At 32.4% G+C, this 14912-nt stretch overlaps 1 protein-coding gene across 1 annotated transcript in view; it reads left to right on the plus strand.

Annotated features, from left to right (window-relative positions):
• The first annotated feature begins 1161 nt into the window (after positions 1 to 1161).
• Positions 1162 to 14912, plus strand: part of LOC148277964 (uncharacterized) — an 84160-nt gene continuing 70409 nt past the window's right edge. The window contains exons 1-8 of the mRNA XM_088232108.1: positions 1162 to 1476; positions 4852 to 5015; positions 9278 to 9418; positions 9501 to 9706; positions 10087 to 10294; positions 10395 to 10616; positions 11580 to 11680; positions 12475 to 12643. Of these exons, the coding sequence (XP_088088234.1) occupies positions 1259 to 1476; positions 4852 to 5015; positions 9278 to 9418; positions 9501 to 9706; positions 10087 to 10294; positions 10395 to 10616; positions 11580 to 11680; positions 12475 to 12643 (1429 nt within the window). The 5' untranslated portion in view covers positions 1162 to 1258. The remainder of the gene's footprint in view (positions 1477 to 4851; positions 5016 to 9277; positions 9419 to 9500; positions 9707 to 10086; positions 10295 to 10394; positions 10617 to 11579; positions 11681 to 12474; positions 12644 to 14912) is intronic.

Here is a 14912-nt window from a genome sequence, read left to right on the forward strand (position 1 = left end):
TGGATGAATAAAACAAATAAAAATTCATTCTTCGGCCTCGTGGTGTAATGGTCAGCGCGTTTGCCGACCATGCAAGAGATCTCGGGTTCGATTCGCGACATGGTTGATATTAAATATGTATTTTAAATGTTGTTTTTCTTCTTCTTTCTTCTTATTTTCATCATCCGCTCCGAAGTGGAGCATGTGGACATCACCAGTTACCTCCAGGAAAACCTATCGCCCGCAAACATTTTCGTCTCTTTCCACGTCAGTCCAGCGCCTCTTAATTCCGCCGAATAAAGTCAAAAGATCATTATCGACGACCTTCCAGGACGGCGTGAGCCGCACGTTTAAAGAAGAGGCAACTTGCGGTTAGGTTCTCCCGAGGCATGCGCAGTACGTGTCCAAGCCAAGTCCACCGCCGCATCCTCAAGACGCTCGTTATAGGAGGCTGCTGCGTCCGTTCTCGGACTTCAATGTTAGTTTTAAAATCGAACCACCTTATATCTAATATTCTTCTCAAGCACTTACTCTCAAAATTCAGAAGTTTGGGCTTTGGTAAGGATGTTTTTACCCTAGAATATTTCATAGTCCCTGGACTGGTACCTGAAGCGTAAGGCTGATCCTCTTAACCTTCATGTAATAAAAATGATCAAGATACGCTGCAATTAGTGTACCGATGCAGTGCCTTATGCACCATTAGGTGCAGAAAGGTAATGATGAGGAGGAAAAAACTCAATCAAGAAATGTTACCGATATGTTTATCACAATCCTAAATGATTTTTTAGTTGATAAGTTACAAAAAAAATATTTTTACGTTTTAGTATCGACATTTTAGTCAGCACGGTTAATCAAACATTTCAAAAGATTCATTTGAAACATTACCAATATATTTTACATTGTTTATTAATTTAAAACTTAAATACGAGTTCAAACATGTTTAACGAAAAACATATTTTTTGATATTACAGCTTATTAAAGTAAGGTTTTTCTTTAAAAATATGTCATATTTTTTTTATACGTACTAATATAAATATGCTAAAATTTCACAATTAATCGATGGTTTAAAGCTTCAGTATTTAATTGATTGAATATATATCGATCAAATACCTGTTTAGTAAATAAACCGCTAATCTGTCAGACAGATTATGACGCAAATGATACTGGATAAAAACGTAATTTTAGACGTGAACAGTCGTCCCAGAAAAGCGGTTTCAGCGCCTCGGTAGTTGATTGGCAGTCCTGAATACAAACAGTTTGATTAAGGATAGCTGTGAAGATGGTTTCATTTGGATTTTGGGATTTTGCAATATTACTAGTTTCTCTTCTGTGCATCGTTACCTATTATTTTTCGAGGAAACATGATTATTTCAAAAATTTAGGATTGAAATATGCGAAAGGATATCCCATAGTGGGTAATATGTTGTGGGTTTACCTTCAAAAACAACATATGATGGATTTATTGCAAAACGTGTACGACGAGTTCCCCGAAGAAAGGTTGGTGCTTTTTTTAATTTTATTCAATAAATATGACTCGGGGTGCAAAGCCAATTTAAAAAGAATAAAAATATCTTTTTATTTATTCGGAAAAATAGCAGCGATTTTTACAGAAAGTGCAAACAGAATATTTCTTTATTGTTTATTTTTAAAAAACACACCTATGTACATTAGTTGATTACAAAGATACTATTTCTAGTGACACAACCAATAATATAACAATATTTGAAACATAAATTATAAAAAAAAGTTTTTCCATGATGGATGATATGAATTCTTTATTTATTACTAGATACTATTATCTTTGTACCCAGTAACTAAAATTAGTTATGATTAAATATATTTTATCGAAACATAATAAATCGCAATGAATACAATGACAAGTGGTATAATGAAATGCACATTTATAAATTTTACATTATAAGAATAACAGCTTTTTTAAAATCAATGAATTAAGGGAAAATAACAATTAAAAATATTTTAAAAATTAATATTGATACCAAGAAAATAATTAAAAAACAGCAAAACAAAAAAAAAAATACAAATTAAGCACACAAAAACGAAGGAGTTTAGTGCTACAAGAAATTTGGTATAATTGTTTTTCTTACATGCGCGTGGTAAAAATTAGAGCGTTTACTGTACTGGTTTATGATACTTTATTGTACTGCGAAATTTCTCAAAAATGTATAAAAAAATAATGAAAATGTTTTTCATATAAATGAACTACTTTGAAACGTCACAAGCTCGTATAGACAATAAACATTCACAGCGTTGTTACGTGTAATAGATTTTCGGTTTCTGAACTTTGTTTAACCAAAGACAATTCGCGGCGTCACACAGTGGTTGGGACGCCAAATCTGGCTAGAAATCGCTTGTGTGTTTAAGAAATGTGACTTTTCGTAGGAATTAAATTCAATTTTTTGCCTAACGAGAAGTTTATATTAAAACCAACTTATTTTAAATGTTTAGCTGCTTGTTTTGTCTTTTTTTTTGACGTCAACATACGATTTTTTTTTTGCCTTGAATGTCATCCTTTTTTAAATGCTCTAAAATTAATATAATTTCCTTAGCTTTTTGTAAAACCGTTGTCTTTTAATTAAAATTTAATTTTACACATACAATTAAAGTAAATACTTATCTTACTTATAAGTCACAATTAAAAAAATCATGAATCAAAAATATTTTCAGTCCCTTATTTTTTTTCTACAGAAACCGAATGATTTCATAATGAAATTTAAATTATAGTATCAAAAATTATGGGATTTTCTTAAAAACTTTATTAGAATCCATAAAGGGAAATTCGTACTATATTTAATGGAAACAATTCCTAGAAAATTTAAACCATCTATAATGATCATTAGGCGTGCGGTTCAGATATGAGTAATCAGTGTATAATAAGACAAACAAAGGATTCATAAGGAAAAAAAATATATATATGAATAAAAATAGATTAACAATTATGCATTCATTTTAACAAACACATAACTGGTAACAAGACAGATATAACAAAAATACAAAGACAACAAAATAAAATTCTAAACTAACATACAACCTATATAACACCAGACAACAACAACACTATCATATTGAAGAAGCAAAGACAAACACAGGACAGTCAAAAATACTACAAAATGGACTTAAACACTACAACGACTTACCTTACTACTTGAAAACTTTTACCGGAGACAAATTTAAAATCAATCTGAAAAAGCACACGATGACTGGACTAACTAGAATAGACGAGACATAAAATGACTAGACAATATAAAATTTCTAATGTAACCGTAACGGGTTTTTTAAAATTGTAAATAAATAAAAAAAAATAAAAAAATATGCCATTATTGCTCTCAGAATTATGTGTAATTAGGGGTAAGAGTTAATAACCAATCGAACGACCGATTCACGGAATCACATTAGGAATTTCTCCTAGTTAAAAATGCGCATTTATATTTATTAAACAGTTATTATGCGTTTTTCAATAAAATTTGATAAAATAAAACAATAAATGAAATCAACCGAGTTAATTTAAATTATAAAAATCAACAAAAAACAAAGTAAAAAACACATTTGTTGCAACAAGGAGAAAAAAAAAATTGAGAAGGGACATGCAAGTCTAGGCATTTACTTTTCCATTTTTTACTTTAAAAAAGTGAACAGATGGAAGAGTTGAGGAAACGTGAATGTTTGAAGATAGGCAGAATAGTGAGTGTTACACAGTGTGTAAATTGGCCTCTGAAACTAACCAATGACAGGCTATAAGCCCTGTAAATGCCAAGACTTCCATGTTCTCTTTTCAAAATGTTTTGCAACAGTGTAACAATTTTAGATCTCAATAACTCCCTAGGGAGGATATCCAGCCTGTCTACAAACATTTGGACATATTCAAAACATTGTAAAAAAAAAATACATTTCAACTGCACACAATTCAAATCGATCTTTTTTGGTTTCTTGAAACACCTCTAAAACTTGGGCTAAAACATTGTTGTTTCTTGCTGTAACCGGACTAGAGAGCCAAACGTCGAACAAAATCCTTTAGAGATTGAGTAGTCTGACAGGAAAACAAGAAATATCAACCGCCGTGGCGCATAGTGGCAGTTTTTTTTAATAGTTGTCAGATTAAAAAACCTTGGAAAATAATATTTGATAAAAATAAACGCGGAGTCTTGCGGAGAAAAAACTGCAGGTCAAAGAAAACTTTATGAACAATTTTTCTTTATTATAAAAATAGTACTTCTGGTTTTAATGACTTTATTTTTTTAAGTATTGTAAAATTGCTATAAAAATCTGAAATTATTAATATCATACCTTCATTTGACATATCCATTTTAAAATTTAGCTGTTTTTATCTATACTTTTGATATAAAAGCGTTATGAACTCGGGTTAGCGAACGCGACCAAAACAACATAGAAAAATTCGTGAATTTTAAAGCAACTTTGGTACTGCCCCTACAGATAAATAGTACTGTTAAGTAAATTTTTTATTTGTTTTCTGGAGGTCTGGACATTTTTTAATAGGTTTTTTTTAACATAATATGTATTTTTTAAATATTTTGAAAATTTATGAACGTCTAGTCAGATTTGACTTTCCAACCACTGTGCGCCCGTGACGCGTCACGGGCGGAGTAATTTCAAATTTACAAAACTTAATTAATTTTGTAATGTTTATGTCTAATTGTCGATTTGCGCTATAACAATACAGAGTCGTTTCGTAATTTGGCTAGCCATTCTAGTCAGTACGTACATATTCTAGCTAAAATGACAATACGGCTGCGCCATTTATATTCAGGACATTGGGATTAAATCCAATAAAATAAATAAATACATACGAGTACGTTATCAAAATGATATCGTTTGAACAAATATTTTTTATTTTAGATACGCGGGAATGTTCAATTTAGTTTCGCCAGCTCTGATGATTAGGGACCCAGAATTACTAAGAAAAATAATGGTAAAAGACTTCGATCACTTTGTGGATCATATCCCGTTTGCTGATGAAGAAGCTGATCCCCTGTCAGCCAAAATGGTATTTGCCATGCAAGGTATATTTAAAATTTCGATTTTATGAAAAAAGTTAAATAATTTGACCAAGAATGCATTGTCAGATACGGAATGACATTAAATATGTACAAAATGTTCAAAACGCACTTGTCAAATCGATTGCACCAACTTTTGTATACAATCAGAGACATAATACTTCAGTTGTGTGTACAGAACGATATGTTTTACCAGTTAAAGGTATTTTACGGAGTAAAATTATTTTCCAACCAATGTTCTGTTAATTGCATTAAAATTAATTTAAACACAATTATATAACATGATTTTCATCTGTTGAAAATCTCTTTGTTCCAAAATTAAAAAAAACATATAGACAGCAAACGTTAGATTATACTGCTTTTAAATTTTTCATATGCAGTAACTTGAAAACATGTCTTAATTAAAATAAAAATATGCTTTAATTACGAAAGTGGTTAGAAAACAGACTGTTTCTTTATTGATTCAATATTTTTTATAGATCGTTAAGTACATTTTCCCCCCTTTATCTTTATGTATTTTAGATTTTAATTAGGTAATTTTAATTTTATTTTTTTAATTCAAAAATTCAAATTTTTTTTTTGTTCTGTTTTATTTTTCTTGATTTGGTTGCATTTACGAGAACCCAATATCATTCTCATAAAGTGTTGAAATCATTATATTTATGTGTGTTTATTAATCAATTTAATTGCATTTCTTTTATCTCTCTTATTTTATTTTTTAAATTTATTTTAAAACATTTTATCTGGTTTTGTTGAGTTTTTTGTTTTTCTTAAAACTGTTTTTTTTTTCAAAGCATCAAGTTAATGCAAATTAAATATGTGTACATTATTTGACGTGTAATTAATATTATTTTAACTCTTTTATACAAAAAAAAAATAAAGGTAGTGTCAGAGCACCCGATGATAAACAATTTTTAAATAGTTAATCGGGAAAAATATGTTTAATACTTTTTGTATTGTGTTAATATTGTAATAACATATTCATTTTATTGATTAAAGACTCTCTATACCATAGACTCTTTACTACGAGTAATAAAAACTCTATTTAAAAATACATGTAAAGGCATCTCAAAACCTAATTGAATTTTGAATTTCGAATAATTTTCGTTGTGTCAAACGTGGAACGCGATAGTTGTCATCGGCAAAGTTTAAGGTTAAGTCATGCAGAATTTTTAATTTGAGCAACGCATAGGAATTTTAAAAATCAATCCCAAAATGGTGAGAACATTAGAGAAACGTTTCGAAAATGTGGCACATTTTTTGGTCATCATTATCCACCACCTCGAGCCGCTGGCTGTGGAGAATTTAATTCATAAATTTGAAAATGTTGACTCCGTTCAGAATGTTAAAGTCATAGAATTAAGAATAGTCCAGAAACTGCATACGCACATCAAACAGAAGGTGACTCAACTACTCATAAATGAGTAGGTTTACGTTTTGACCCATTTGTTTCTTTGTAGACGTCGCTCAGTACGCAACTCCTGATTCGAATTTAACCATGTCGTGTTGTGTCCTTTTAAAGTGTAGAAATACTGCTAGGATCTTAAAGAAACATGATTCAATCACATTTCATGTGTATTTATCAAATGAATGTGTTTGTCACAAATGCATCACTTAAAAATTGAATTATTTTTCCATCTGTCAGACTGTCGAAGAAACAAAATGAACATTTCGTTAGTGTTGCCAGGATAGTAAAAATTTGAACCCTACTTTGCTTATATAATAAGAGAAATAATAAAAATTGAACCTCGGATTAAACAACGCCGTGGTGGACATTTGGCCGACATTATCTTTAAAACATAAATTATTATTTAACATGATATAATAATATCCGTTTTATGTAAAATAAAATTTGTTTTATATTTTAAGTTCAACGTTCATTAATTCGACTAGTCTTACTAAATGACACTTTACTTATCTACTCTGTTGTGTCAATCAATGTTTCCGAGAGCACAATACAATTTTAGAAAAATTAACAAATTGTTTTATTTTTACCTTACATTTGTGTTATGGTTATATTCTTCGCGATCTGGCAATATTACTCGGTGACTTCAAGTATGCACGCGGGGAAATTGTGTCTAAGTGGGGGAATTATTGGACACAGTCCGATGTATTCAAATATAATTCTACGTTCCTTCTGGACTATTCTTAATTCTATGGTTAAAGTAGGTGGCCGTCCTTGTTTGGGTCGATCGCTTGAAAACATTCCGGCAGTTAGAGAAAGTGTACACGAACACCCATCCACTTCCATTCATCGTCATTGTCTAAAATTAAACGTCTCCAGAAGCTCTTTGCAACTAATATTGGCTAAAGATCTGCACATGCAGGCTCACAAGATTCAATTGACACAACATCTAAAGTCAACAGACCATGCGCAGTGTCAAACATTTGTCAATTGGATAATGGAGCAACAACAAGTCGCACGTCGATGCGCACTTCCAACTGATGGGTTCGTCAATAAACATAACTCTAAAATTTGGGGGGCCGGAAACCCAAGAGAGATCCATTAATAGCCTAAGCATCCACTTAATCTTTAATATTTAAAACGAATTTTGGAAAAACCTTAAATTTTATCTCAAAATTGAAAAATATTTTGCCTTAAAAGGAATATAAATTTATTATTTAAATAACAACACATTATCTCTCATAAATCATTTTTTTAAATAGGCGAAAATTACCTTAAAATGGATTGTTTTTTATATCTCACCACATTATACGAGCAACATAGGGTAATAAGTAAAAAGAGTCAGGAAACCTTTTAAAATATTCAATAGAAGTCCCGTCGTTTTTGATTTGAACATTTATTTAAATATCTGTTATTACAGTTTTAGCTTACGGGGCTTACAGTTTAAGCTCGGATTAAATTACTTGGAAAGCAATTCGCCAAATTAGGTAACATAGTTCAGCTGGATACTGGATACATATCATCATCATTCCATGTTCACTCTCTAGTTGGAGCATGCGGTGTCCTCAAAGAGCCGCCATGCTTTTTTATTAGCTGCTAGCTCCTATGTGTCCTAAGTAGGCAGAAAAGTGAATGTTACACAGTGTGTAAAGTGGCCACTTAAACTAGCCGATGACAAATCATAAGTTCTTTAAAGACCTCCAAAAAAGGCTTCCATATTCTCTACAGCTTAATATTTAATATATTGACCGCCTACACAACTGATATGTTAAATTACTTAGGTTGTAATACACGTTTTTATTTTTATTTCATCATTATATTGGGTAGTTGCCTTTAAGTCGGCCTCGTGAAGTAATCGTCAGTACGTTTACCTTCCATGCAAGAGTTTTCGGGTTCGATTCCTGACATGGTTGATATGAAATCTTTATTTTAAAGGGTGTTTTCACATTAGAAAATTTCATAGTCCCTGGACTGGTACCTTAAATTTCATAGTTCCCTCCGGAAGACAGACAAAGCAAAAGCAGACCAAAATTAAGATGGCTGGATAATGTGGAATGTGACATTAGAGTGATTGGCCTGACGAACTGGATTGGAAGAGCCGCGGGGTGCAGGGACGAATGGAGACGAATTCTGGAGAAGGCCAGGGCCCACAACGGGCTATAGCACCACTGATGATGATGGACTGGTACCTGAAGCGTAAGACTGATCATCTTACCTTCATGCAACAAAAATGATCAAAATACTCTACGATTGGTGTACCAATTCAGTGCTCTATGCACCATCAGGTGCGGAAAGAGAGGGATGATGTAGAGTTTGCCTTTAATCGTTTTTATTTGAGATTTTTTAAAAGATGGCCAAGTATTTACGAAACAATTCTTCTCTACAATTTTTACTTAATGCGGGATTTTTTTTTTTTAAAGAAATATTAACGTTCTTATGATTTACCCAAATATTTAATTTTGAGGGCCAATTTCAACGAGTTGTAAATAACTCACTATTAGAAAATGGAATCAAGTTGGGGTAAAGTGAGATTCGAACCACGGAACTTTAGTTCGTGAGTCCTAGACATTAGCCACAGGACCACAACCCGATCGGTAAATCATAACTTTGTCTAGTAGTCGACTCATGCCACCTACGAGGTGTTCGAGATATTTTGCTCCATGGAAAAATCAAACGAATTGACTAGAACAGGCGAAGGGTCGGATGCTATTAAGAATCACAAGTAATGCTCATTACTAGTTTATATATTTTTAATAGCTTATTGGTAGTTTTTTAGACCTGCATTTCAAATGTGATATTTTGTTTTCCATGTGGACTTTCTGATGTGTAAACTGATAACTTAACAATTCTATAAAATTTTTAGGAGAAACGTGGAAAGCAATGAGAAGTACATTATCTCCAGCATTTACCAGTTCCAAAATGCGTGCCATGTTACCTTTTATGCAAGAATGTGTTGACAACTTAGTAGCAGATTTCAACACCCAAATTGACAATTTAAACAACGGTACTGAACACAACTTTTAATAAATTATAACTACAAATTAATGCGAACGGTTTTTTTTAACAATTGTACGTTTTTTTTAAAGGTAAAGACTACTTGGAAATAGAAGTAAAGGATCCGTATACAAGGTACACGAATGACGTGATTGCGTCCTGCGCATTTGGAATCAAAATTAATTCATTGGCGGAAAAGGATAATACATTTTACATGATGGCCAAAGACACCACAATTTTTAGTGCTTTGGATTTCTTAAAATTCGTCATGTTTCTTGTATCTCCAGCTTTCATGAGAGTAATGTATTTTTCTTATTACATTTTTTGATCATTTTACACCCTACGTTAATTACACCAAAAAATAACTTAAATATTATCTGCTGATATTGTCTTAAAACGCATTCGACTAGGTGTAATAAATTTAAAAAAAGTTATTTTGTCTAATTTCAGCTATGTATGCAGTATTATTTTTGATTAGTTACATATATGAAATAATAACGCAAAATTTTTGGATTAGTTTTTATTTTTTGTCCTAAAAGCAGGTAGATTATCTCGAAACCGATGGATATGACAATTTTATGCAGCGGTGATAACTTGAAACTTGCATCATAAAAACACCCGTTATTTCATCTTCATGAACACAGTTTGCATATTTTACGACAGTATGTTAATTTTCAGCTTTTCAAGATTCAACTAGGCCGATCCAATGTGACTAACTTCTTTAGAAACCTTTTTAATAGCAACATGAAAGAAAGGATAGATCACAATATTATAAGACAAGACATGATACATATTCTGATGTTGGCTAAGCAAGGTAAACTAGAAGATGATTCCAACTCCAATGACTTGGAGAAGTCCGATTTAGGTAGAAAGGTGAAGAAAACAGGTAAATTGGGATGATAAATTATGTAACAAATGAAGTTTAAAAAAGATTTTGTTTTCTTTGAAAATGTCTCGGTACAGAATATTTTAGCTTTTTTTTTTAGAATGGAATGATGATGACATAATGGCTCAAGCACTTGTTTTCTTATTTGCTGGGTTTGAGTCTTCTGCTAATCTTATAAGTTTTATGAGTTATGAATTGGCAGTGAATCCCGATGTACAGCGGAGACTCCAAGAAGAAATCGATGAATCATTAAAATCGACCAATGGTGTTGTTGATTATCACGAAATACACAATTTGAAGTACCTGGACATGGTTATTTCAGGTGAGATACTGATTATAAACGTTTACAATTTACCCAAGAAGTGAACTCAATCGCCCTTTTTAAATCGGTGGCGCGTAAACTTTTAATCCCCCTCAATTATTTTTTAGAACCAGTGCGCACCAAAATATCTTTCAGAGGACTTTATTATCCTTACTGATCATAGTAAATCGTTTTGCTCTTTCAGGAGAAAACATTTTTGATTTCCATTCCTCGTCATACGAGTACTACATCCCTCTTTAGCAATTATTTTTCTGTTGCTTTAAACCTGGCGCCTTTGCCAGACTTACAAATGTGCTATCTCTTCATTGTTCGTCTTTAAGAAACGCCTTATACACATTTCCTTAAAACCTGTAATTTCCCTTTGTCTGTTCCTTTCTCTCTAGGATCCTCTATTAATTGCTCTATGCATTAATTTTCCTTTTATGTAAAAAATAACAATATCAGTTAAATCAATAATCAGGGATGATTGAACACTAACAGTCAAAAATCCTCATTTTCGTCTAGTTGACATTCTGAAGGCTTGTGATCAAACAAAAAAATGGTTATAAGGTAAAAACAAACACGGTATCTTACAGAGTAATTTTTTTCTTTCAGATGACGTATGTATTATAACCTTAACCATTTTGTTTTACCTTAGATGCTCTTTTTTAAATTTGAATATAAACAGGCAAAACTTACAACACTCAATATTTAAATTGTTTTGTTAATAGATCTTCATGTACATAAAAAAATATGAATATACACTCGTTTATTTACATACCAAATAAAAAATAATCTTAAAAACGAACAAATTTTTCACTCATCTGTTTTTGGTTTGCATAAAGATATTGTTTTTAGTTAAGAGTCCGCAATAGTTATTACGAGTTTATTCTTTACTAAAATTTTAAACAAATGAAACCTAGGATATTATGAATTTCATTGTGTTCTTCGAATCTTATGATAATTTTCATTTTCATGTTTTAGAAACGTTGCGACTTTGGCCCGGAGTTAGTAATCTAGACCGAATTTGTGTAAAACCATACGAATTTCCTCCCCAGAATGACAGTGAGGGCAAAACCTATAAGGTAAAAATTAAAATCGAAAATGATGTAAAATACTTAGAGAACAACAAAAAGAAGCCGGAGAATACATTATTTTTCAATTAAGTCTGTAATTATATTGACTCTCACTAGCCTTATATTTGAGTTACGGTGTAACTAGCCTCAGACTTTGAAACAAAACAACAATATTATTTATTCAATCAGTTTTATTTTCATACCATCAAATAGATACAATAAATTTGAAATTAACCTACACGGTGCAACTACTGCACATAAGAACTGTGTTCGTCACAAATGGCTCTATTGCAGCCCTTGCCGAAGTATTTCGTCATGCGACGTTTTTGGCAGGGCAATAGCTCCAAAATTTTCGTTTGTTCAGTAGTTCTACTTGTAAGTTGACTACAGCCTTCTTGAAAATCTTCAATTATATTAATAAAAAAGGATTAAAATTTAAAGAAGTTAAAACCTTTCGTCGGTCAGACGATGATTCCGTGATATATCACAATCTAATTAGCGTACGTTCGCAATCAATGCTCGCGGGCGACTAATTTCACTATTAAGGACGGTACTACAAGTGGGCAGTGGGTAAAACAGCAAAAGCGCGGGGTGCTCGTAGTCTATTGGACGAATGGTTTGTGGTCCAGGGTTATGAGTGGATTAATGAAAACCAAAACAGCGGAAGGTCTAAATTTGTGTAACACTAATGGTGCATGAGAATCACCTCAGGTCATGATTGTTCAAACTGAAAAAGACATCAAAGAACAATAAAATAGAAAAATGCGTCATTAAATGTTGTTTGAGCGTTATTTTTATTGCAGGTACAAGTTGGAGATCAAATATTTATCCCAACAAATCAAATCCACCGAGATCCTCAGTACCACGAAAATCCAGATAAATTTGATCCAGAAAGATTCTCGGATGCTAATAAACCGCTGATGAAGCCGTTTACGTATTTTCCCTTTGGTGCTGGACCCAGGCAATGTCTTGGTTAGTATAAATAAACTATTGAAAATTGTTTTACTCCTTTTTTGCCAGTCACAAGCGCCGCGCCGCACAGTGTTTTGACCCATACAAGCTACAAGATAAAAAGTCACTTTTGAATTCTTAAACGATGACGTCATGGGGGCATTACCAGATAGTTAGTGTGACGATTGTAAACCTAATTGGGGTGATTAATGCTTAGGGTGATTCATACCAGAATATGAAAATCGGATAATTGGTTTTTGAAAGCCTAATTACATTTATTTGCATTTTGGCGTCCGACGTGTAAAGGTTGTTTATCAAGTTTAAAGTTTTTTATTTCGATTTTTAAAAAAATGGAAGCTATTTAGGAAGGTATGTTGTATAGTTTTTTTTCTAATATTTTAATGTATTTCATTTAGGTATTTAAAAAAAACAATAATTTAACTTATGTATTTTTCAGTAGTTAAAAAAATATCAATTTCTAACTTCTCGAGAATTTATCTCGGAGAGTATATCAAAGTAGCAAAATATTATTTTTATTTTTCAATAGACTAATTTATTTTTAATTCATTACAGTTTCGATATTTTACCGCACGAAGTTGCATCTATCTTATTTTGTTATTTTACAGGTACCAGATACGAGATTTCCAGGCAAGAATTGTACGTGATGTGGAAGAGTTTGACGAAGAAAGAAAGGCTTCAAGAAGTGTTAAATATTATTATTAGTAAATTCGAAGTCGGTGAACTTGGTGCAAGTGGTGAAAAACTGTTAAAAAATCAAATTAAGCTCATTTGTTTAAATATAAGCAGAAAATGGACCGAATCTGGCTATAAACTAGATAGATTTGTTAAAAAAAAAAATTAGTGGCTCGACGGTAGTGAAAATATTTTGATATGTGAAAACTTTCGACAAAGTCCTTCAGTAGACATTAATGAACCATCTACGTCTACTGGAAGGCCCGCAAAGGATTTTGGGGCATGCAGTGATCTGTGCAAAAGGACAAAAGTGCGTGATTTAGTGAGTACGAAGACATCTGAAGAACTTTCGTTTGCCACGCAGGTATTTATTCGAGCATCAGGAAAACGCACAGTTGCCGATCTCCTAAAGAAAATTTTGAAAACTACTCCCAATGAAGTAGCAAAAATACGTAGGGAACGTCAACAAGTAAACAAACAGCGGGCATTGACAATTGAGGAAGCGCTAAGTTTATACGTTGACTGTAAATTATCTTCGTATTCCTATAAAGTTATGCGTAAAAATGCCATTAAAACCGGCCACAACATATATCCGGCATTTTATAGTTTAAGAAAAGCAAAAGAAGCATGTTGCCTGAGCGAGGAATTTGTCAAAATAACGGAAACTAGTGCAGAAATCCAGCTACAAGCGATTTTAAATCATACGGTGTAACGATTGCTAAATGTAGAATCAGAAGTCTTAAAAGAAAGAGTTCCTTCAGGTTCTGTACTGACTCTTATATGCAAGTGCGGTGGAGATGGAAGCTCGGGACATAGTAATTATAAACAGAAATTTTACACAGAGCATGCAAAAGATGAATTTTTATTTATTATGTCATTCGTTCCAATACAACTAAGGCTTAATGATGACCCTAATATAGTAATTTGGCAAAATTTAAGCCCTTCCTCAACCTCTTATTGTCGTCCTATTAAATTGATTTTCGCCAAAGAAACTGATATTCTTACTAAGTCTGAAATCGAAAAACTTCAAGATGCAATTGAAAAACTTGAAAATTTTAATGTTAATATTGGAGGTGTAGTATTGTCCATAAAATTTAAAATGCTTTTAACAATGGTAGATGGTACAATTTGCAACGTTTTGGCTAAAAATAAGTCAACCATGTCCTGTTATATTTGTGGCGCCAAACCCAGTGAAATGAACTCTATTAGTATTAATAGAGTTTCTTGGCAAGAATTTTATTCCTTTGGCTTATCTACATTACATGCTCTTTTTATATTTCTCAAAATACATCTATTTGAAAATCACTTATAACAAATGTTTTATTTAAAAACCTTTAAGTTTTATCATCATCATACCATATCCGCTCCCTATGTGGGGCATATGGATTCCATAATCTGCCTCCGGCCAAGCGATCGACCTCCCGTACATCCTCCCAAGTCAAGTCCACATACCGCAACTCTGACGCAAACTGCCCACAAATTGTCAACAGTGGACGACCAGGACGCCGAGAACCTGATGCCTTGTAACATAGGCAAGCATGGTTAAGGCTCTCGGAAGGCATACGTAGTACATGGCCTTGCCAGCCAAAACGCCTTG

The sequence above is a fragment of the Micrasema longulum genome, unplaced genomic scaffold (assembly GCF_059751315.1).
Source record: "Micrasema longulum isolate JH-2025_06_02 unplaced genomic scaffold, ASM5975131v1 h1tg000948l, whole genome shotgun sequence".
NCBI classification, from domain to species: Eukaryota; Metazoa; Arthropoda; class Insecta; order Trichoptera; family Brachycentridae; genus Micrasema; species Micrasema longulum.